The following is a 21,558-nucleotide window of genomic DNA, read 5'->3' as shown; positions in this document are numbered from 1 at the left end:
CTCCGCCCAGCTGTCCCGGCTCTCTGGGTCGGAGAGGCAGGGAGGGACCAGGGGGTGGGATCCCCGGCCAAAGCCCCCAAGTGCCGTTACTGCTTCATTTAAAAAAAAAAAAAAAAAAACTGGGGCCCGGAAATGGGCGAGGAAGGCGTCTCGATCGTCGCGAGAGTCTGTTTTTCAAAACAATCGCAGCAGGCGCCTCTGCGCGGCTGCGGTCCCCTGGGCCTGGCGCTCACCTGGCGGGCGCCGCGCTGCAGCCCTCTCTCCCCGCGCGGCCGCTGGTTCGGGGGCCTCAGAGATCCCGGGCGCGGGAGCCGAGCCTCTGCCTCCACCGGCCACCGCTCCCCCGACCGGGCATTCGGTGCCGGCCAAACCTGGCTGGGGCAGGGTTCTTTCTAGGGGCTTCGCTCCCCCGGTTATCCCCTGGTTCTCTCTCTGGGGCTTCTGCCGGCGTGCCTCGGTATGTTTATCCGCACATTTCCAGAAAGGCCCGAGAAACGTATTTATTCCCACCGCTGTGTTTCGGCCTTTCCCCAAAGCTAGTGCATTTGGTTTTTAGGCACATCTCCTATCTCTAGCCTCTGAGGAAGGGAAGTCTGGTGCTTGACCGGGTTTTGGTGGAAAGACTCCCGTCTTAAGTTTGAGACATTTGAGGTTTCCTAGATTCCCGGCTGCACGGAATTTTCCTCCGTCTACACTTTTTGGTTGCCTCATTGCCTGCTCCCCGCAACTCTTGCCTTGCTCTCTCCTTCGGCCCTACAACAGACCCATTAGGCTCCCAAAGAAGATTTGGGATCCATCAGGGTCTCCTTTTATGGAGGAGCGATTCCAGTTGCCTTTTCTTTTCTTTCTTTCTTTTCTTTTTTTCTTTCTCTTTCACCTTGAGGGATTCAGGAGAGTTCTGAAATGGTAGAGAGAAACCCAGCCCTATGTAGGTGGGGGGAAAAAGCTCTTAAGGCTTTCCATCTGTAAGCGTGTTCCCAAAGAAGAAATTGCAACATTTCAGGCGGAGGGACTGTGAGGCCATCTCAGTTGAGGTCTGCCCTGGTTCCCCGACTTAGATCCCGGGGCTGGGGCCGCTGACAGAGCCCCTAGGGCAGCAGGCGTTCTCCTCCCTGCTGTCACCAGGTTTCAAACAATTGTTTCTGCGGATGGGGCGCTCTTTGCCCTTGTTCTGTGCAGATCAGCAGTTAAGTGGAAATGCGGTAGATGCAGCCTTAATATTATTTACTATACTACTTCCTGCATAATGTGAAGCTTGACCCTTGGTGTTCGGAGAGCTCTCCTTCCCCCTCGACTCCCCTCCCCTTCCTTTCTCTTAAGATTTTAGTTTCGGTATTGTTCTTAATGGTTAAATAGAATGTCAAACACTGAGACAGGTACTGGATTAAAAGATCAATAAGTGTGTGGATTTGTACCTGCCGTTTAAACTTACCCCTCTCAGAGCCTCTTTTGGTCTGAGTTACAGCTGCCTTAAAACTCTGCATTTCAAACGATAGCTCTGTTTACTGTGTGTGTGAGTGAAATAGACACAGAAACTGGCATTTTTTTGTGTCTCAGGGGCTCAGGTGAAAATTCACATATTGCACTGGTGGAGTCACAACTCTGGGGGCATATGGGCCTGTTTTATTTTTTTCTAGTAGGATCTGGGAGGGTGAGAACGGCAGATAAAAGTGCCATCCCAGAGTCCAGGCTTGGAAACTTTCTCCGACAGCCTGAGCGGTTCACTTCCCTGCAAATCCCATTCCAGGCCTGACCAATTCCGAGCAAGCAGTGAAGTGGGGTTACGTGCAAGTAACCCTAAAATGCTCCCTCTCCTCTCTTTCAAGCCCTCTCCCTGCTCTGGGCTTGGGGAGCTGGCTCTGCAGCTGGGCCTCTCTTAGGGTCCGTGTGTTCTCCTGGCTTTGAGCGGTTGTGTGGCTCACCCCTTCAGGCCTCATCCTTCCCAGCCCACCCTCTTATCAGGCTGCCTGGGATTAGGTCTGGGCTGGGGGCCGCTGGGCCATTGAAGGAAACCAATAAATCAAGTCAGGTTCCAGAGAGGGACTTCAGGTCTGTGATTCAGAAAGTGTATCTGGAGAGGCCAAGGAAGCCAGGGCCCTTCTCGCTCCATGGCAGCACCTCTTGGGTGTCAGACACAGGCCCTTAATTCCCTGGATTTGATGGGACATTGGTGGGGAGATAGGGGTGAAGGGGGTGTGTTGGCCCAGGTACTGCTGGTGCCCCCAGGATCAGGGAGTGTGAGGTCTGGTCTGTGTGGGGATTGTCTTGCCAGGGAGGCTGGGGTGGAGGGGGAGGATGCCCAGGTGCCTGAAGGTCTAGAGGGGGCTACTCTCACTCGCCTGTCTCTCTCCCGGGCCTTCCCCTTTACCCACGCAGGGAGCCAGGTGTGCCGGCCGCCTCTGCTGCATGGATCCCTGCCCTGGCTGGACGGCGGCAAGGCGCTGGGCAGCCACCACACCGCTTCGCCCTGGAACCTCAGCCCCTTCTCCAAGACGTCCATCCACCACGGCTCCCCGGGGCCCCTGTCGGTCTACCCCCCAGCCTCGTCCTCGTCCCTGTCGGCGGGCCACTCCAGCCCGCACCTCTTCACCTTTCCACCCACCCCACCGAAGGACGTCTCCCCTGACCCGTCCCTGTCCACCCCGGGCTCAGCCGGCTCGGGCCGCCAGGACGAGAAGGAGTGCATCAAGTACCAGGTGCCTCTGCCCGACAGCATGAAGCTCGAGTCGGCGCATCCCCGCAGCAGCATGACCACCCTGGGAGGGGCGGCGGCCTCAGCCCACCACCCCATCACCACCTACCCGCCCTACGTTCCCGAGTACAGCTCCGGACTCTTCCCGCCCAGCAGCCTGCTCGGGGGCTCCCCCACCGGCTTCGGATGCAAGTCGAGGCCCAAGGCCAGATCCAGCACAGGTAGGAACCTTCTCTCCCCTCGAGACCTTTCCCCTCGCCCCCCTCCCTGCTCCAAAATCCGGGACAGGGATTAGAGCGTGCCCTCCGGCCCCTCCCGGGGGCTGGGTGGCCGTTCAGACCCTTCAAAGATTTAATATCTTCCCATTCTTCCAGCGGGGAAAGAATGAGGTGTGTCCTCTCTCATTCCTGTCAGAGCAGAGGGCAAGTGAGATCTGATTTAAAAGCCACCCCCAAGAGCTGGGGAAGGAAAAAGACAAACAAAAACAAACCCCCATCTCCTGCCTGTCCTGCCAAGGAACTTCTGGGTGCTGGCAGTAACCTTTAGTCAGTTTCCAAGCGCAAATGGAAGGGGAGGGAATACATCTTTAGTGTTTAGTGCTAAAACGAAACCTCCTGAAACCCAAACAAACACAGGTCCCTCCTCTGACCCCCCTGGCCTCTACGTCCTGACCGGTCTCCTCCGCTCAGCTCAGAGGGGGTCATACAGTCACCAGAGGACAGCCCTTTACAAAGACATGTATAAATAAAGTGTGTGTATATTTTTCGCCGGGGGCGGGACCCTGGCAAAGACAGGACACACATTCTCTGTGTGGAAAAGAAGTCTCCCATCCTGACTTCTGGGTAGAGAGGTGGGCTCTGCCCTGGGTAGGGAGTTCAGTGCAAGTCAGAAGGGCTAGTTAACTGCAGTATCTTCTAGTGCTGGGAGCTCAGGCAGGGAAGGAAGGCGTCTTACGACCTACTCCCCGACTCATCTGAAGCCAGAGGGGTTAGGAAGGATGGAAAAAGATTCCCCAGGTGTGTCTCTGCTTCCTCTGCCCATCCTCTCTCAGAAAAGCACACCCCAGCTAAAAGCGAGCCGCATTTTTATTCTCTTGGTGTAGAGGCTGGCGTGAAAAGAAACAGTAAAGCCCACACAAAGTATTTCCGCTTTAAAAATAAAATAACCCACCGCCAATGTCAAAGCAGCTGAAACAGAGTCGGGGAGTCTCTGAGATGAGATTTCACTGTACTTTTTGAGATGGCTTGGGGAAGATTGGCATGTCTCCTTGGGGGTGTCCATTTCAGGGTGGGCGTCTCTGTCCTGGTCTGTCCCAACTGGGTACCCTCTGCTCTGTCTCTGTAGAGACTCTGTATACACAGAAGTGGTGGAAATCACTTGTCTTTGCTGGAGGAGACAACCAGTCTTGAAACAGAGCCCGCAAAACCGGGGTTTAGAAAACTTCCGAGGGAGGGCTCTGGGTGCCCAGTGACCATGAGATCAGTTTCCAGGGTTTTTTTCCAGGGTGACATTCACTCCGACTGCCTGGGCAGGACTGTCTCTATTTAGTTGATATGTTTTAGCTAATCCAATTATTTTCAGACTGCTGCACGCGACAGTTGCATTGTTTATCCCGAGCCAGGAACTTTAATAGAGCCCGGATGCGGTTAGGCTGACAGAAAACTCAGACCTGCGTGTTCAGTACATGAAAGTCGGCAGAGGGAGAGGGAGGTAGGCTCGCTGGTGGAGCCGAAGAGAAAGCAAGAGGAAGGGAGAACAGGGCAGGAAAGTGGCCTGGCTGCCTCGGCGAGTGGAGGGTCCCCGGGAAGCGGGGTACAGATCTCACAAAAGCGGGGGCGGGGCGGAGGGGGCTCGATCAAGGCTCCGAGGCTGATGGCAGTAAGAGAACAACCTGTCCATTTTGAAGTCGGGGTGGGATTTTTTTGGGAAAGTTCTCTTTGCTGGTAGGGGCTAAGAAGTTGGGGGCCAGATCGTGGTCTCTGAGGCTGGGGTGGTGGTTTGTGTAGGGAGGGGACCGAGTGACTTTTCCAAATGCCTCTCGTCCTCTGCCCTCATTTCCGCATTTGATCTCTCCCCCTCCGTCGGGCACACCTTCTGCCTTCGGGTTTGCCTGGCTTTTCTGTCTCTTCCCTGGAGAGCGGGACATTTGGGGAGGGGTGAGGACGAGGGCTGCGGTTTCCCTAAACCAGAGCCAGGGGTACCTGTATACCTATTTTCTTCTATTTTTTTGGAGAGGAGAGGAGCCGGTTTAAATTTGACTCTTGACTTCCTCCTCCTTATTCCTTTCTCACAGTCAAAAAACCCCAGAGCAGCACAACTGGGCGGCGAGGGAGCTGGGACTTTCGGGAACGTGGAGCGCGCAGGGCAGGTTTCGAGGCTCCGTGAAGAGGGTGGAAGGAGTGGGAATTCCTGAGAAGGGGATTCTCTTGGTTTTAGTGGTTGCTTTTCTGTTTTTTTTTTTCTTTAACCTCTTCTTTGCTCTCGTCTGAAGGAGGAGCCCAGAGAAGGGAGGGTTGTCGCATTTTGGAGAAACGGTTGAGCTGTGGTTTAGAGCACCTATTGCTTTTTTAACGCCCGGGCTGTCCGGGCTGAGATGTGTCTTTGCAAACAAGACACCAAGCCTTTTGTGTGTGTATGTTGCGGGGGGGGACCATTTCTTAGCTTCCCCCTCCCTCCACCGGGGGCATCCAGCTCCCCCTTTTTCTCTGCAGCCTCCGTACTCCTTCAGTCCAGCCTCAGTTTCAGGATTTCAGTCGGAGGCCAAGGGGTGTTTGAAAATGGCTGTTGAGTGTTAGGAGGCCTCCCGGCGCTGTGGTTGTCACCTAAGAGCGAGGTGTCTGTCTGAGCAGCTCACAGCGGGCGGTGAGCAAGGAGAGAGAAAGCAGGAGACAGTCAGGGCCTCCGTTAGGAAAACTGCTTGTTTGCTGAAGTCACAGATGAGAGGCAACAAGGAGAGGGAAAAAAATAAAATAAAATAAGAAAAAGCCACGCAAGGCAATCACAGACTTGCCGAGTGAATCAAGACAGAAAGTTGCTCTAATGTGCAATTGCTGGAGAGGCAACTGTTGCTGGCTTTCAAGGTCCCTCGGAAAAGGAAGCTGTTATCCTCCCCACTGGCTGACAAAGGAAAGGAAATCAGACTAATCGTGTCAGGCAGGGAGATCCCCTGGCCCAGGTGCCCAGGAGCGGGGCAGTCCAGCCCGAGCTGCTGGGGATGGAGGGGATTTGGAGCCCGAGAAAGCCCCCAGAGGTCTGGGACAAAACGGCTGGGAGCCCGAGGCCCCTGTCTGCACAGGATGGGGAGCGTGCCAGGCCAGGCCAGTGTCCCCAGAAGAGGCTGACGCAGCGCCCACCGGGGGCACGAGGACTGCGGGGACCCTGGCTATGCCTGCGGCCACATCTCCTCACCCACTCACCCTCTCCTCCTCCCCCACCCCCGTGCCTCTCCCACCTTCAGCAGCCACATCCCGAAGGCTTTTGACCCCAAAGCAGAGGAATCTGGATGTGATTCAGCCCAGAGCCTACTCAGAGCTGCTGGGTGCCTAGCAAATGCTCCTGGCCCATGAGGGCCACGTTTCTGTGGATAATCTCAGGGGTTCTTGGAAGGCTCTCTGTAGACCCCAGGTTAAGAACTTTTGGAATTTGGAGCAAGAAATTGAAATCTCTCAACTCCTTAACATTTTTTTTTTTTTTTTTTTTTGAGAGCCTGTCCCTGGAGAAAAGCCTAGGCTCAGGGGTGTAAATTCCTTGCCACCATCATACTTGGTCTGGGGGTTTCCTAAATCTGAGCAGGTCCCCGGGCACTGGGCTGGCCTTGCCCTCCTCATGGGGAGTCAAGACTCCCAAGCGTCCTGCCTTCGGGTTCCCTTCCTCCACCCCGTCTTCCTGGTAGTTTGGGGTCAGCTGATTAACCTCTTAAAACAACTGGTAGGGGCTCATCTTTCTCCCCTACCATCCCCAGGCCCCTTCCCAGCACCCTAAAGACCCTTTCCTGACTCCTCTTCTTGGGGGCACCAGCTCTGGTGAAGCCACTGGCCCTGCAGGGTCGGGGGCTCCTCCTGAGTCCCTCTCGGCTGGCAGTGAGGCTGGTGCGTCCTCGCCAGGAGGACGAGGCCCCCCCAGGAGCGGGGCAAGTTCTCCCAGAAACCGTCCTGCTCTTCTTCCTCTCGGGGAAGTTGAGAAGAACTCTGTGAGCAAACCCCCCTCCTCCTAAAATGGTATCTGGAGGGGTTCTCTCCCCGGGCTTTCCCTCTGGAGGTGGGTCCCCGTCACTCTCCAGCCCCTGGAGCGAGTGCTGTTTCAACCCGGCCTGGCCGGTTTTTTGTTGATTTTGTTTGTTTGGTTTTTTTGGAAAAAGAGCAACTGCAGGCAGGTCTTGGTTAATGAGCCAACCCAAGGGCCTCCCCACTGCCCTCCCCCCCATAAACCGGCCTCTTCTCCTGACTCCGCCCCTCCCAACACTTCCCCTCGTTCTGTTTCCCTCCCTTCCCATCTCCAGCTTCCTTGCCTTCAAGATTGCTCTGCGTTTCCCTCCAACCTTCAGACTGGGGTCTCAGTGGCTGGAAAACCACAGAAAACCTTGGTTTTTTCTAGAGAGTAAAAAAGATGATGGGGGAATTAATGAGTGGACCCTGCTGGGTCTTCATCTATTCCTTGCCAGCCAGGGACATTTACAATTTTATTGGAAGTAAAATCTAAGGCCCTCGGTGCTAAAATCCATCAGCCGATTGATCCATCTGTTCATCTGTTGATTATCTGTTTCTCTATCTAGCTATCGATGAATCTCTCCTTTGGCCCCATCCTAATCTTCATTATTTAATCAATCCGCATAGACAGACCTGGTGACGATAATGGATCATCTTTGTTTTCCTCTGAGGGAAGCGAATGGAATGTTGTGCTTTCGCCATCGACCGGGGCTCAGGGTTTTCTCAGGGAACTGTTTCAAGTTGAAATTCGCCTTCCTCCTCGGCTCTGCCTGACCTTCCCCATCAAGTCAGGCAGGCCCAGGACAAGGTTCTGCTGCTACTGATTCCTGTGCTGTTTCTTGGGCTGGGAGCTGTGTGTGTGTGTACACGGGGAACGGTTAGGCCATGAAAGAGTCACACAGTAACTCTTTTCAACTCAGGAGCCACCTTCAAGGGAGCTGGGAAAGTTCCCCAAAAGAGGAAAAAGAGATAGAGAAGAAGTTCTCCATTTAACTTTCATTGCCTAATTCTGCTGGCAGCTTTTCTGTGTGTCTTCCTTCCATAAGTGACTTATGTGTGATCTTGTTTCCAGAAGGCAGGGAGTGTGTGAACTGTGGGGCAACCTCTACCCCACTGTGGCGTCGAGATGGAACGGGACATTACCTGTGCAACGCCTGTGGGCTCTACCACAAGATGAACGGACAGAACCGGCCCCTCATCAAACCCAAGCGAAGGCTGGTGAGTTGTCCTTGGGAAGCACTGGCCCAACACTCTCCATTGGGTGTCCTCAACTTCCTCTCTTCAGGAAGAAGAGCTTTCTGCTGGAAATGGGCAGGACGGCTCAAAATCAGCTTGCTTGGGATAGTTTCTTTTTTCTTCTTTGTTTTCTTTTTTGCAAATTAGATATACAGAAAGGTCCCCCTGCCTCCGCCTTTCCCCCCCTCCATGGTTCGTAAGTCACTTATCACATTTTTAAGGATGCTGACTTCTGGGTTATCAAATCTTAAATGTCTTCACTGATAGAATGATTGCTTTAACAGGACCAGGATTTAAGATGCATTGATAGTCACGGTTTCACAGAGGAATTCAGTAAGGGGATGGAGTGTCCCAGGTGCCACCCAGAACTTGTTTCTGAAGTCATACAAGTGGGCTCCTAGGAAGTAATTACAGTCTCAGGGTTGCCTTAGTGCTACGGATGAGATCTCATGTGCCAGGGCTAATGAACTGAATTTCACAAACAGCAGCCATTGGACTTAGTGGAGTTTTTCTTCTTCCTTGGTCTGAAGAATTGAGAAATTGCCACAGGTAATTCCTGTGGGGAAAACTGTGTGATTCCTGTCCTGCTTCTTGGTCTCCCCTAGTGTCTGGTCTTATTTTCCCTTTGAACTCCTGCCGGTCGGGGGGGATAGTTTCCTCTCTCCCCCCTCTTTGTCCCCTTCTTAAACCTCTTGACCCCTAGGAATACTTGAGAAAACCTGGCACTGGCAAGCATTTATAAGGAAAATTAGCCTGAGAGGTTCATTTGCAAACTTGTCTTTGGAATCTCAGGCCAGATTGAATAGCAAGTGTATGTAACAGACAAATAGAAGCAGGCTTGGCAAATGATAACTGTAACCACAGTCAAGAGATCAAAATGCTTTTTGTGGTGATTCACCAAGTAGAGAGGGGAGGAGGCGAGTTTCCCCATGCAAATTAATGGATGAAGCAGCATCCCTCAGATTCTAAGGTAGACCCTTCCCAAATCCTCTGCATTCTTTTTAAAGAATTATTTGTCTTCTCCATCAGATTTTAGTGCAAATCAACACCTTTCACATCCTCTTCAGAAGAAGGAAAATCTTTCTAGGGATGGCAATGCCCACGTGACTTTAATTTTTGGCAATCCTAGGTCTCTAGGCTTTATTCTTTCTGATCTTTGCCCCCTTCTCCAGCTCTCTCAACCTTCCCCCGACTTGTCCCCATGCTCTTTGGTACTTTTTTTTTTTTTTCCTTTCTCTCATGTGCAAAGCTAACTTCCTAGGAAAAAGCTGCCGGATATCTGAGCTCTGGAGATAACTCATAAACAACAACTCAGCTTCCCCAACTTAAACATCAAGATGTTTGAACGTATCAGAACAAGACGTGTTTGAAAAAAAAAAAATGGCTGGAGATGTTAGCACAGAATGAATATGATCGCACCACAAAAGAATGTTCTGAATCACTCAAAACCTGGCCTTAGGAAAAAAAAAAAAAGAGAAAAAAAGAAAAGGAAAGAAAAACAAAAGAAAGAAAACTAACAACAAAAAACTTCTTGTTAAAATAAGTCATGGTACCATTATAATTGGACTTTTTTTTTTTTTTTTAAGGTAAAAGTAAAGAAGGAAAAAGAGAGCAGAAAAGTGTCAGACCCCGTAGTTGTCTGGTTGATGAGCAAGAGTACATTTGACATTTTCTTGGGGTTTCTTCTGTCTGGGTAGATTGTACAGGAGGCCTGGACTTGCATTTTACATAATTTTGTCTTCATTCACCTTTCATAAGAAATCTCTAGAACTCTGAGTAATAATTACTTTTTATTCTAGAGTTCCTTTGCTGTCACATGTGAAGCTGTCTTCTCTTTCTTACTCACCTCTTCTGGGTGTTTTTTTTATTTTTAGTTCCATAGAATTCACATGCTCCAGAGAAACGCTCGGGGCCCATTCAGGATATATATACGTATATTTTTAGCCCTTAGATGTATTTGACTTCTGAATACCTAGAACTTTCTCTTTGTTCTTTCCTATAATTCCTGTCCCTCCTTCCCTGCTCCGTCTCTCCAGTTTGCTGCTTTTGCACATTTGCAGACTTGCTGAAGACCACCCTGCCTGCCCCCTCTGTGTAGTCAGCTCTTCCACAGATGCATATCTAACACTGAATAAACTCATGCAGGAAATAGAAGGGAAGACCCATAGAATTTTTTTCCTAGTGTTGCAAGATTTTCATAAGTCTCACAACTAGCTTGCTTTATTAATATACTTTGTCTTCTGCTAGTGACTCAAACAGTGTGACTTTTAGAGGTTCTGTATAAATTCTCATAAAGTCTAAGCCTGTTTGGATTCATGTTACCTTCAATACACTGCAAAGGGCTGCACCATGAGCGTGGTTATTTGGAACTCTATTATTTTATCGGTTGGTGTCGTGCACTTGTACCATCCCTTCCCAGTTGTTGGGCTGGGAAATCCGGTACTTGCGTAGATATTAGTCTATTATATCCAAGTATTTCTTTTAAAGGGGAAAACCAGTCCAGGACTATAATAATAATCACGTGATAATGTAGTTGTCAAAATCCTTAAGCACCGATTTCATATATCATTTTCCTCCCAAGAGTACACAAGAGCAACGGTTAAGTCTTAAATTATCATGTTTCATAAAAGCAGGTGGACCAGAGGCATATAGGATAAGAGACAGCACTCTTGGACTGCGGTGAATTATTTTCCAAATGGACAACTCAAAAGTGGAACCTTCTCAGTTATGAGGGAGAAGGGCTGTTTTTCCTTTCTAGTTCCACAGAAACTAAGAATTACTAAAAACAAACGAAAAAAGCCACAGCTCTGCTATTTAAACCTGTGGGAAGGGGCAGCATCTCTGTGGAACAACTGAGTAGCTTTGAAAGGAAAGGAATCAGCTTGGTTCATTCAGAATTGCCACTGGGTTTTCAATATCTGACCTCTTCGGGTGTTTGGCCCAACTTCTTGCTGGGTAAAATACTGATGGAAAAGCACACCCTGATCCCTGTCCTTTCGTTCTGTGCTTTCATAACCATGCCAGAATTTTCTTGATCACAGATAAAGACCAGCTGAATTCTTACTCCTTCTCTTGCCTTTGATAATATTTTTGAGTCCCAGGGACGGAAATAATTTTGCAGTTGAAATTTTCTTTTTATGTTGCAAGGGGGTGTGAGGAGATGAGAGATACATGGTTACAAGTGACCCAACCTCATTTCCTTTCAAAAGTTTTTGAGCTTAAGTTTTCTTTTTTAACGTATGGACATAGGAAATAGTCCCCTTATACATTTAAGTGCGTCAAAAAGTGAAAGAAAAATCTCCCTTTTAAAGGAAATGAAGGCAGTGACACAATCAAATAATGAAAATTCAGCTTGGGGCTGACATCTGACCTGTAACCATTTTGCTCTGTGAACGGCAGATAGGAAGCACCTACTTTCAAGAGGGTGAAATGAAATGAAGTTAGGAGCGGGGCCAGTGTTCCTGGTGGATTGCAAAATTCCTTGTTCCTCTCAGTTTGTCTCACTAACTGAAAGCCACCTAAAGGGGATGAAGATGGCTGTCACCACGAGTGACCAAATCTGAAAGCGTGGGCTGTGCACATTTAGGATGCCTGCAGATTGGCTGGGGTCCCGTTCACTTAGGATGGCTGGCTCGGTGCTTTCTCCGTGGCCCATCCCGTGTGTGCCAGCCACACATGCGCAGACGTTCTCTCATTCTGACAGCACTCTGCCCTCCTTATCATCCAGCGTTTCTTTATTTGGGATCTAGAAAGCGCTTTTGATGCTTGGGTTTGTTCTCCCTTGGCTGTTGGTCTATTGCGATGACCAGTATCCTTGTTGAGAACTGCTTTTCTGGGCAGTTGCTCTTGAAAAAGACCTCCTGTAGGCCTGGTGAAGGAAGCCACTGAGAGCCTGGTACCCAAACTAGTCTGGTTAATTCAAAATTGCTACCCATCAAAATGAAACATCTGGCAAACTCCGTGGGGGAGGGAGGGGGCCTCGTTATGTCGGTGAGGTGATGTCGGCTTTCTCATCCTCCCGAATCCTTCCCCAGGGGACAGCAGGCTATGTGCTGACCACCGGACTATGGTCTGACCTGCTTCCATGCCGGTGGATTGGCTTCATTTTTCTTCTTGATGCAGCTTTTGGGGATCTTTATTACTTTCATGTGGGCCACTTGCTAGTTTTGATTTCAGTGATAATTTTTTTTGAGTCGGTCTCCGCAGCTCTGCAAACCCATGTAACATTTGTTTTGATTTTTATCCTCCGCTCTCTTCCCGCTCCCCAGTCAGCAGCAAGAAGGGCAGGTACGTCCTGTGCAAACTGTCAAACCACAACCACGACTCTCTGGAGAAGAAATGCCAATGGAGACCCTGTCTGCAATGCCTGCGGGCTGTACTACAAGCTGCACAATGTAAGTGTCCCGGGGACCCGCCCCCGCTCCCGGAATGGCCCTCTTCGGATGATGCCCAGTGCACAGCATCCCCCTCCCCTGGTCCCCTTTCTGATTTTTTTAAAAAAAATTTTATTGGAGTGTAGTTGATTTACAATGTTGTGTTAGTTTCACGTGTACAGCAAAAGTAATTCAGTTATACCTATACTATATCTATTCTTTTTCAGATTCTTTATCCATCTAGGTTATTACAGAGTACTGAGTAGAGCTCCCTGTGCTCTACAGTAGGTCCTTGTTGGTTATCCATTTGAATCGCCCAGTGACAAGGCCCAGAAAAGGCATTGCAGTAGGACCCAGTGTAGGAAAGGACTCGGCACAGGGCACAGCGTAGCCTTGCTGAGATTGAAGGCTTTAAAGCAGATGACCCAGCCCCTTAGTTTGTATTGGAAACAGTACGCGTGGTGGGCCTGGTCTGGGTTTTTAAGGAGAGAAAAATCTTTCTCTTGGGAAAACCAAAGTCGCCAGTCATATTTTGATGTTTCCTTGAGTTTTTAAACGTTTTGCAAAAAAGAAAAAAAAAGAGAATGAGTCAGTGAAAAGAGAAAGGTAAATAGGATTGTAATGCATGGCGCAGGAGTTCAGGGCGATTCAGTTACTGAGGGGTAAAGAGGCTTGGTGAATTTTAAATGGATTCTCTGAATAAAAGATACGAGATGAGAGATTTCATCTGCTGACTTTGTCCTCACCAGGAGAACTCTTGCAAAGCAGCCGACAGAGGTTATCCTTACCAGGGAAAAGAACGCTTTTCTCCTTCTAGCTCACATTAGCAGAAAGATAATTGTCAGTCAGTCACATGGGTTTGGCTGTGTCATTTTTAATCTTTCAATTTGGGGGTCCTCCCATTTTGCAATATGTTTACCTTTAAAAAAATTTTTCAGCTTTTTTTTTTTTCTTTTTTTCCCTGCAGCAACTCTGGCTGACAGGCCATGACCCTTATGAGGCCAGAAGTTTATGTTGATCCCAGAGAAAGAATTTTCTCTCTGTCTGTCTGTCTCTGTCTGTCTTTCCCTGTCTCTCTCACTTCATCCCTCTGGCTCTGTCTGGTTCTCCTGAAGTCTCTTGACCAGTCTGATTTTGGTAATGTCTGGGAGTGAATGGGGAAAGGTGGAGGGCTTTGCTCAGAACCATTCTGGCAGTCAAGCATCTTACCCAGAAACACCTGGGAATTGGGGAGGAAGCTTTTTTGCTTAGAGTTTTTGAATCACAGGAGAACTTCCCAGGGTGACCCCAGCAACCTAATCGTTTTGTGCTTCTTGGGAATGAGTTGATTTGATTCCCGGGGACCCCCGTAGCACTCACCTGCCTGCCCATATGCCGTCCGCTCTCGAGAGGAGGGGTCCGGCGCTGACGGAACGGGGCTCTTACTACAATCCATCGTTTTTCTCCCACACATCCTCAGACTGTGGTCTGTGTACATTTATCAGCAATGAAACCCCAGGCCCATTTTCACTTTGGGGAATTTCCTTGCTCACTGCCGTGGAGAGAAGCAGATTTGTGATTAAAATCTGGAAGATTTGGGGCCTTAGGGTTTATGAGCTACCCAGTGGTTGGTACAGCCGATAAAATGATTTTGGGGTTGTAATGTATGGTTTTGCAAAGAACTTTCGTGTTACTTGATTACATTTGAGCCTCAAAGAGTCCCATGATGTAGACAGGGCAGAAATTATTTTGATTTCCCTTTTACTTGAAGAAATGTTGACTCAGAGGAACATGGCTGATGAAGTAGAAGGGCCAGGATGGATTTCTGAATTGCAAAAGGCCCTGCGGGGAGATCAGTAACCCCAGGACTAGTAGGGAACAGAGGAGAGTAAGCACCGTCTCATTTTAGAATGTACCAAAGTTCTGTTCAAAGTCATGAATTGTGTGTGTATATATACTTCTTTCCTATTTCCACAGAAGTATAGGAATTATGAGAAATGAACCAGTTATAAATTTCTTTGACTACTCAGCCACAGTGAGATAGGCTCTCAATTGTGTCCAATCTAAAAAAATATCTATTTCTGAAGAATACGAATTTCTCATTAAATCAAAGACAGGTCAAGGAACCTTCTTCACCCCTCACTCCCACCCTATTCTACATTATCTCCGACTTCATGGTTGGGCCCCAGTGGCTGGGAGATAGAAGCGTGCTCATCCACCAGAGTGGTTCTTCTGCCTTCTCTGGTTTAGTAAGAATTCACAGAAGGAGGCGGATTTGTTGTGTATTTGACAATAAGAGATAATAATCTATTAACATTCTCCTCTTGTTGTGTTGTGTTCTGCCCATCGAGATACCATGCTCGACCTAAGTTAGTTCCTGTCTTCTTATCTAGGTGTGTAGATAACTACCTATCTCAGTATCAGTGTTGGGACTAGTTATCTGGCTTTGTGTGGCTATCTGTGTAACTAGATATTATATTTAGATACCTGGCTCTGTATATCTAGATATCAGCGTAAAGAGCCGTGTGTCTAGGCAGTATCTTGGGGGAGATTCGATGTGACAGTAGATTCCTATCGCCTTTGTAGGCTGCGTCTTTATCTTGATTATGACTTTGAGGAAGGAACCCTGAGATGTTCTTTGGGCAACGACCTTTTAGGTCCTCTGTCGCCACTCACGTGGCCTTCCTGCACAAGGGGGAGTGGTTCTCTACCCCTCTCCAGGTGACCAGCTCAGGCCCAGGAAGCTGTGGGTTTGCTGCTACAAGTAGTGTTGTCAGAGCCTGGCCTTCTTGGCTGCTAGATGCTTTCTTCCTTAACGATCCCTTTCTAGCTTTTGGAGCAAACAGGCAGATCCTAGAGCCGTGAAATCTTCTCTTCCTCCACCCTTGAGGACCCTGGAGGAAGGAGCTGTTTGTTCCCCAAGGAGTCAGGAGTGACTGAGACCCTGACCTTCCCTCTTTGAGTCCCTTTGCCCATTTCCCCAGAAACATGGCCAGATGTGTGGTGGGTTTGCTCTACGGGGCAGATGGCCGCTATTGAGGTCAATCTGATTCTGACTCCTTGTGGGGAATGATCTCAGTTTGCTTTGAAGTCCCCTCTCTTGATTCTTCTCCCCACCCCCCTAAAACAAATGTGTATTCAAAACAAAACACATGAGGCTTATCAGAAAGAGAGCGATGGTCTGCTGCCCCGGAGACGGAAGACTAGTGCTTGCCTCTGTCTCTTTACTCAACTTCAGGCCTGGTCTTTGATTTTTAGGAGGAGAGTGCTTTCAGGCTAGCACAGGGCTTTGTACCCCGTAAGTGGATATTAAATTCTTGTGGATTGGTTGTTTTGCTGTCTGTCTAGTAAGAAGTGGATAGTCAGGACCAGGTAGAAATTGCAACTTTCAGTCATCACAGTTGCTGTGGCGAGAGCTTATGTTTTGGAAAGACACTTTGGATTAAACTATGACCCCAGAACTTACACATTTCAGGGGAAGATTTTACAGCACCTCTCGTTTAGAGAAGTTCGTCAGAAGAGAGGCAACCAGGCATGACTTTGAAGAGGGAAGCAGTCCTAGCTTCTCAAGGCAGAGACTTAAGATCCATTGCCTTGCAGTACTTGCCCAGTCCTAACACAGATTTTGGACCAGTAGACAAGCTATTATTTCCCCCTTGAAAAGCCCTCCCTTGGCTCCATGCTCATGAAATAGTCTAAGGTCATTCTGATGGAAGAAGACAAGCTATTATGATATTTTAGTTAGCAGAGAAATACAACCATCTTGGGTGGGTCTCTAGAATATGGTCCTTGGAGACAGAAAGTTCCCTGAGGCAAACTTTCCCCCCGACGATTGGTGCAGATGAATGTAATGAATGAGCCCTGCTTGGAACACCTTGCCTATGGCCTCTTGGTTTCTGAAATTGATAGAGGCTGACAGACCCCCCACCGCAGAACCCTAGCCTGCAGGACTCTGGGTCCCTGGGAAGGAGGCAGGAAGGTGGGGAGGAAGGGGCCCCCTGAAAGCAGATCCCTGATCTGGGGCAGTCAGGGGAACCCGGGTTGGGGTGTGAAAGTCTGCACTATTTCAGAGCCAGCCGAATAAAGTAAAAAAAAAAAAAAAAAATTGATCTCTGTTTAGATTAACAGACCCCTGACTATGAAGAAGGAAGGCATCCAGACCAGAAACCGAAAAATGTCTAGCAAATCCAAAAAGTGCAAAAAGGTGCACGACACGCTGGAGGACTTCCCCAAGAGCAGCTCGTTCAACCCCGCCGCCCTCTCCAGACACATGTCTTCCCTCAGTCACATCTCACCCTTCAGCCACTCCAGCCACATGCTGACCACACCCACGCCGATGCACCCGCCCTCCAGCCTCTCCTTCGGACCTCACCACCCTTCCAGTATGGTCACCGCCATGGGTTAGGGTCCCTGCTCGATGCTCAAAGATCTCCAGGCGAGAGTCCCTCCAGCCCCTTCGACGTGCATTTTCGCAGGAGCAGTATCATGAAACCGAAACCCGATGGATCTATATGTTTTTGCAGGCAGAAAGCAACACGATGTTTGCCACTTGGACAGAGGAGCCCACTGTGGTGTCTGTGTTCTCACTCCCTGAATCTGGATACCATTTGTGAATAAGCCATTCAGACTCATATTCCCTATTGAACAGGGTCTCTCTAGTGCTGTGAAAAAAAAAATCGCTAAACATTGCATATAACTTATATTGTAAGAAAGACTGTACATTGGAAGAAGAAGACTTTATGGCCTCCGTCAGGAAGGCACGAAGGATGCCATGCGTTTTAAAGATGATGGAAGAAAATAAAGTGTGGAAATTAAGAAGAAACTAGTTCTGATATCCAAATGGACAAACTGCCAGTTTTGTTTCCTTTTCCTGGTCACAGTTTGATGCATTAAAAGAAAAAAAAAAAAAAAAAGGAAAAAAAAAAAAGAAAAATGTTGTAGGCGAATCATTCGTTCAAAGCTGTGGGCCTCTGCGTAGGAAATTCTATCACTCCGGGCAACGTGTTACACTCCCAGATTGCCATGGAGGGTTCAGTTAGACTTTCCTAGGCCTCCATGCTTTGTGAACAAGTCCCTGTAATTGTCGTTTGTATGTATAATTCAAAGCACCAAAATAAGAGAAGTTGTAGATTTATTTCATCATATTATACAGACTGAATTGTTGTACAAATTTATTTCCTGCTAGTGTTAAGAACTGCTTTTTTTTGTGTGTTTCCGTTTTAATATTTTCCTCCTCTCTCAATTTTTGGTTGAATAAACTAGATGACGTTCAGTTGACCTAAGGCGGTTGTGCTCCACAGGGCTGATTTTGTTTTTCCTTTTTGTTTCTCAATGATATTTATTAAATAGCTTCTAAGGGTACAAGAGCATCTGTCCTTTGTCACTTCTCCTGCAGCCTGTGCTATGAGGGTAGCAGTGTATAAGCTACCCGCGTGCATGTCAGCGGCTCGGGCCCGACAGCCCGGGTTCTGAGAGCAACCTGGCTGAATGTTAGCACCTGTTGTGTTCTGTGTTAGTGATCACTGCCTTTCATGCAGTCTGTTGGAATAATAATATAAAAAGATAATAAAGTTAAAAGATTTAAAAACAACCACATAGCAGGGTAATCAAGCGTGGTGGCCAAGCTCTTCTAAAATCTGGTAGCTCTAGGTAATTGAAGCAAAAGGAGTTTAAACAAAACAAAACAAAATAACAAAGCCCAAACTTGTTCAGTTATTCACTAGGAGATAAGGCAAACCCCAGACAGTCAACATCAATTCATCTGGGAAACTGGGGACCTTTGGGGCTCATGGGATGCAGCCCAGAGGAAGGCATCCCCAGGCTGGGGTAGGTTCTGTGGTCCTCTCTGAGCTGCCGTTCCCTCCTCCTTGTCTAGCCTCAAGGAGACGATCTTCTAGCAGGAGAAACAGGAAGATTTCCTCGTTGGGATTCTCGGGTGGATTTGCAGTTGATGGATCTCTGCAAGATGGAAAGGAGCTGGGCTTCACGTCTGTTTTGCTTTTCTACTGTTGAATAACATCACAGTGAAGGGTTGATTGGAATGTTTGCGAAACATGAAATAACCATTTTGTAACCTACGCTGTATAGTTTCCTTTTACTCTGTTGACAGAATGTGTAACGCTGGCACACATTTGAAAAATCTCTGTTAATCGCCTCTCTGCTTTCTTAGCAAATATTTCAAGCCTAAAGCTCAATGTTGAAATAAAGAAGTAGAGGATGACTGAGATGCAAATGAAGATCTGATTGGCTCCTAATTCGGATGTGGTTTCTGGTTACTTGTGAAACACCCAAGGCAGTGGTCGTCTGTTGCCATCTTAAACTTGGGCGCTGTTATTGGAGGGTTCCAATGTTTCAGGATTTGCCACTTTTTTTCCTTCATACAGATTTGAGTGAATGCCCTTTCACCTTAAGAACAGGAGTTCAAATTCTTGACATTCTTGGGGGTAGGAGAAGGGCGGGCAGGGGTGGGGGGCACACGTAGCAAAATCCCAAACTCAACACTCCAGCTACATTTTGTTTTAGGTGCTATAGCGATAGTGGCACATTTGATCCTCTTCCTGCCTCAGACAAATGTCATTTTATCATTCTGTACATGGATTTTACATTCTAAGATATTTTGGGAGGATGATGCAAAAGATTTTTTAAAAAACTATGTAACTCTTCTGCAGTTTCTCCTTTCGAATGTTATCATATGTTTTCATGGCTTCAATAGTTTTGTTCTTTCTTCTTCACTTAAAAGAAAAAAGACACACTAGAACAGCGACAGGAGAGAGGGTTTCCTCTAGAAAAACAGAACAAGATTGTAGATCTAAAATGCTGCTCCAATATTCTTGAGTAAATTGTACTCCTAATTAATTTTCCATCTCTTCTGCCTCGCTTTTGAAATAGCTGCATTTAGCACATCCATGGGAATATATGTGAAGATTTGGATTATTTCTTAAAAACATTTTAAAAGCCAACATAATAGAAAAATAACAAACTACATAGTTGTTGAACAGTTTTGCCATTTATGAACCCCTCATATCCAACAGTGGACGTTCATGATGTAAAAATTCTGAATGAAAACACTTCTTTCATAGATGCAACAAATACCTGTTGAGGATCTAGGTTGAAGTCCATTTAAAAACTTTTTTTTTAATTAAAAAAAAGCAGATTAGGAAATAGAGAAACCAAGGTTCCAGTGTCTCAGTCTGGTGACATTTACAGGTTATTCCCCTTTGAAAAGAACGACATGAACTGTGGCGAGGTTGGGCCCCTGGGTTGGTCTCCATGCAAGCAGAAGGTGTGACACAAGTGGGGACACTCAGAACCTGCCTTCTGAGAGCAATGTCTATTTTCTAAACCTTTTTTAAGCGTTTAGAATGACTTTTAAAGCTGACTCCTCATCACAGGACATCATTTTAGTATTTCCTAAGTCTAGAAACTGTGTGAAAGGAGCAAATTCTTCCCAGGTAGTGCATGTCGGATCCGAATTCAGTAAAACACCTGTTCACAAAATTCAAACTCAGAAACTCAAATGCCATCCATTTCCCTCATCTGATAGGTTCCTCACAATGGTGAATTGTCCCACTGACTTTTCTGAGATTTAGAAGCATTATGAGTCCACGTACTCCTGTGTACTATACCCCTGTCCTCACCCCCAAATCCACCCCAAATCCTCAAACCATTTTTGTGATCCTTCCTGGACAGCAGGCATTACTGACTCCTCTGCAGAGAAATTCCCTTCCATTTCCAAGCTAAGCAGAGATTAAAGAATTTTTTTTAATTAAAAATTTAAAAATCACAAAAAGGTGCGAAGAAAACATTTGAACGATAGCATTTTATCGTTTTATCCACAGAGCATAAATTTTAACCATGATCCAAAACAGCTGAGTAATACACCAACCCCTTTCTGCGCTTTCAAATGAAATGAACTTCTGAAAAACATTTTCATTTTCGCTTATTCCATCTTGCTCGTATTGGTGTGAACACACCCTCAGACTGGGACTCGTCTGCACTTCTTTGCAAAAACCCAATAAAGGAAAAACCCCAGAATTCAGAGAAATTCACTGATCATCTGAAATGTCTGACCACCACTGTCTTAGGAGTCTGGGAACTTGGGTTTTTATTCCTGGCTGTACCACTAACAAACAAGGGTTATCTGGGGATTTTTGTTTGATTTCTCTGGGGGTGGGCTCTTTACATCATTAGAAGACATGCTGTCTAAGACCCATGTGAGAAGAAAAATGCCATGATTCCATTGGATTTTTAAACTTGTTTTGGAGAACATCCTTTATTAGGAAAGACGTCCTCACACCCCTGGTTAGAATCTTGAGCAGGCTGTAATAAGGTACGAGATGGGCTGGGGTCGTCCCACTCTCATCTGCCCTTAGTATTATCTTGCAAAACACAAATTAACTTGTATCTTGTGACTGTCACCCTGGGACAGGGGTTAGTGTCCCAGCCTGCAGATTCCCTGCTCTTTCCGAAATGTGTCCAGGCCCCTCTTGAGCGGAATACACAGGACTTGCTTGTCCTGCTGATGTTGGCAGTGTGATTCATATTTCACTCATCCATTGTGTAAAGAAAGTCTGCCTGAATTGCTTATAGCCTATTCTAGGGAGGTAGCCGGCGTCCAGCCTTTCTTTTTCCTTGTGCTCTCTCTCTCTCCCAGGAGAAGGGGATCAGCAGAGGAAATAGATCAGTGTTCCCTCAGAGCTGTTCCTTTTGGGGTGCTCTGTCTGGATTCTGGTTTCTCTGGGCTGTTCTCCGTCACCCTTGACCTTCTTTGCAGGGGATCCTGGTACATTAGACACATTGTTTGCGGTGCACTTTTACAATCCCCTGTCATGTCTGTGTGCACAGTTTGGAGTGGGGATTTGGAGAACGGGCACCCTCCCTGTCCACCCCACCCCCACCCCCACCCCCACCCCCCGCCCACCCAGTCTCAGGCTAAACAAAAGACGTGCAGTACAAAGCACTCCGCCATGCTGCCAGGGCCCAGCAGCAGTCCCAAGGCCTGCAAATACCTGGAGGGGAGCTGCTGATTCCTAGGGAAGCAGCTGTGGGCCCAGCCTTGTGCAAATGAGGGATG

The 21,558-nt window shown here is 47.8% G+C and overlaps 1 protein-coding gene across 1 annotated transcript; it reads left to right on the top strand.

The window, feature by feature from the left end:
- Positions 1–2,108: 2,108 nt before the first annotated feature.
- On the top strand, positions 2,109–18,717 carry GATA3 (GATA binding protein 3; the record flags this gene model as incomplete). The annotated part of the gene is made up of 4 exons (XM_079699056.1): positions 2,109–2,913; positions 7,970–8,115; positions 12,402–12,527; positions 16,606–18,717. The coding sequence occupies 4 exons, from the start codon at positions 2,109–2,111 to the stop codon at positions 16,888–16,890; spliced, it is 1,362 nt and encodes a 453-aa protein (XP_079555182.1). The 3' UTR covers positions 16,891–18,717.
- Positions 18,718–21,558: the final 2,841 nt, after the last annotated feature.

This window comes from Hyperoodon ampullatus (genome assembly GCF_949752795.1).
Source record: "Hyperoodon ampullatus genome assembly, chromosome: 3".
Lineage (NCBI taxonomy): Eukaryota > Metazoa > Chordata > Mammalia > Artiodactyla > Ziphiidae > Hyperoodon > Hyperoodon ampullatus.
The sequence above is the reverse complement of the archived record's forward strand: the minus strand, read 5'-3'. Positions and strand labels throughout refer to the sequence as shown.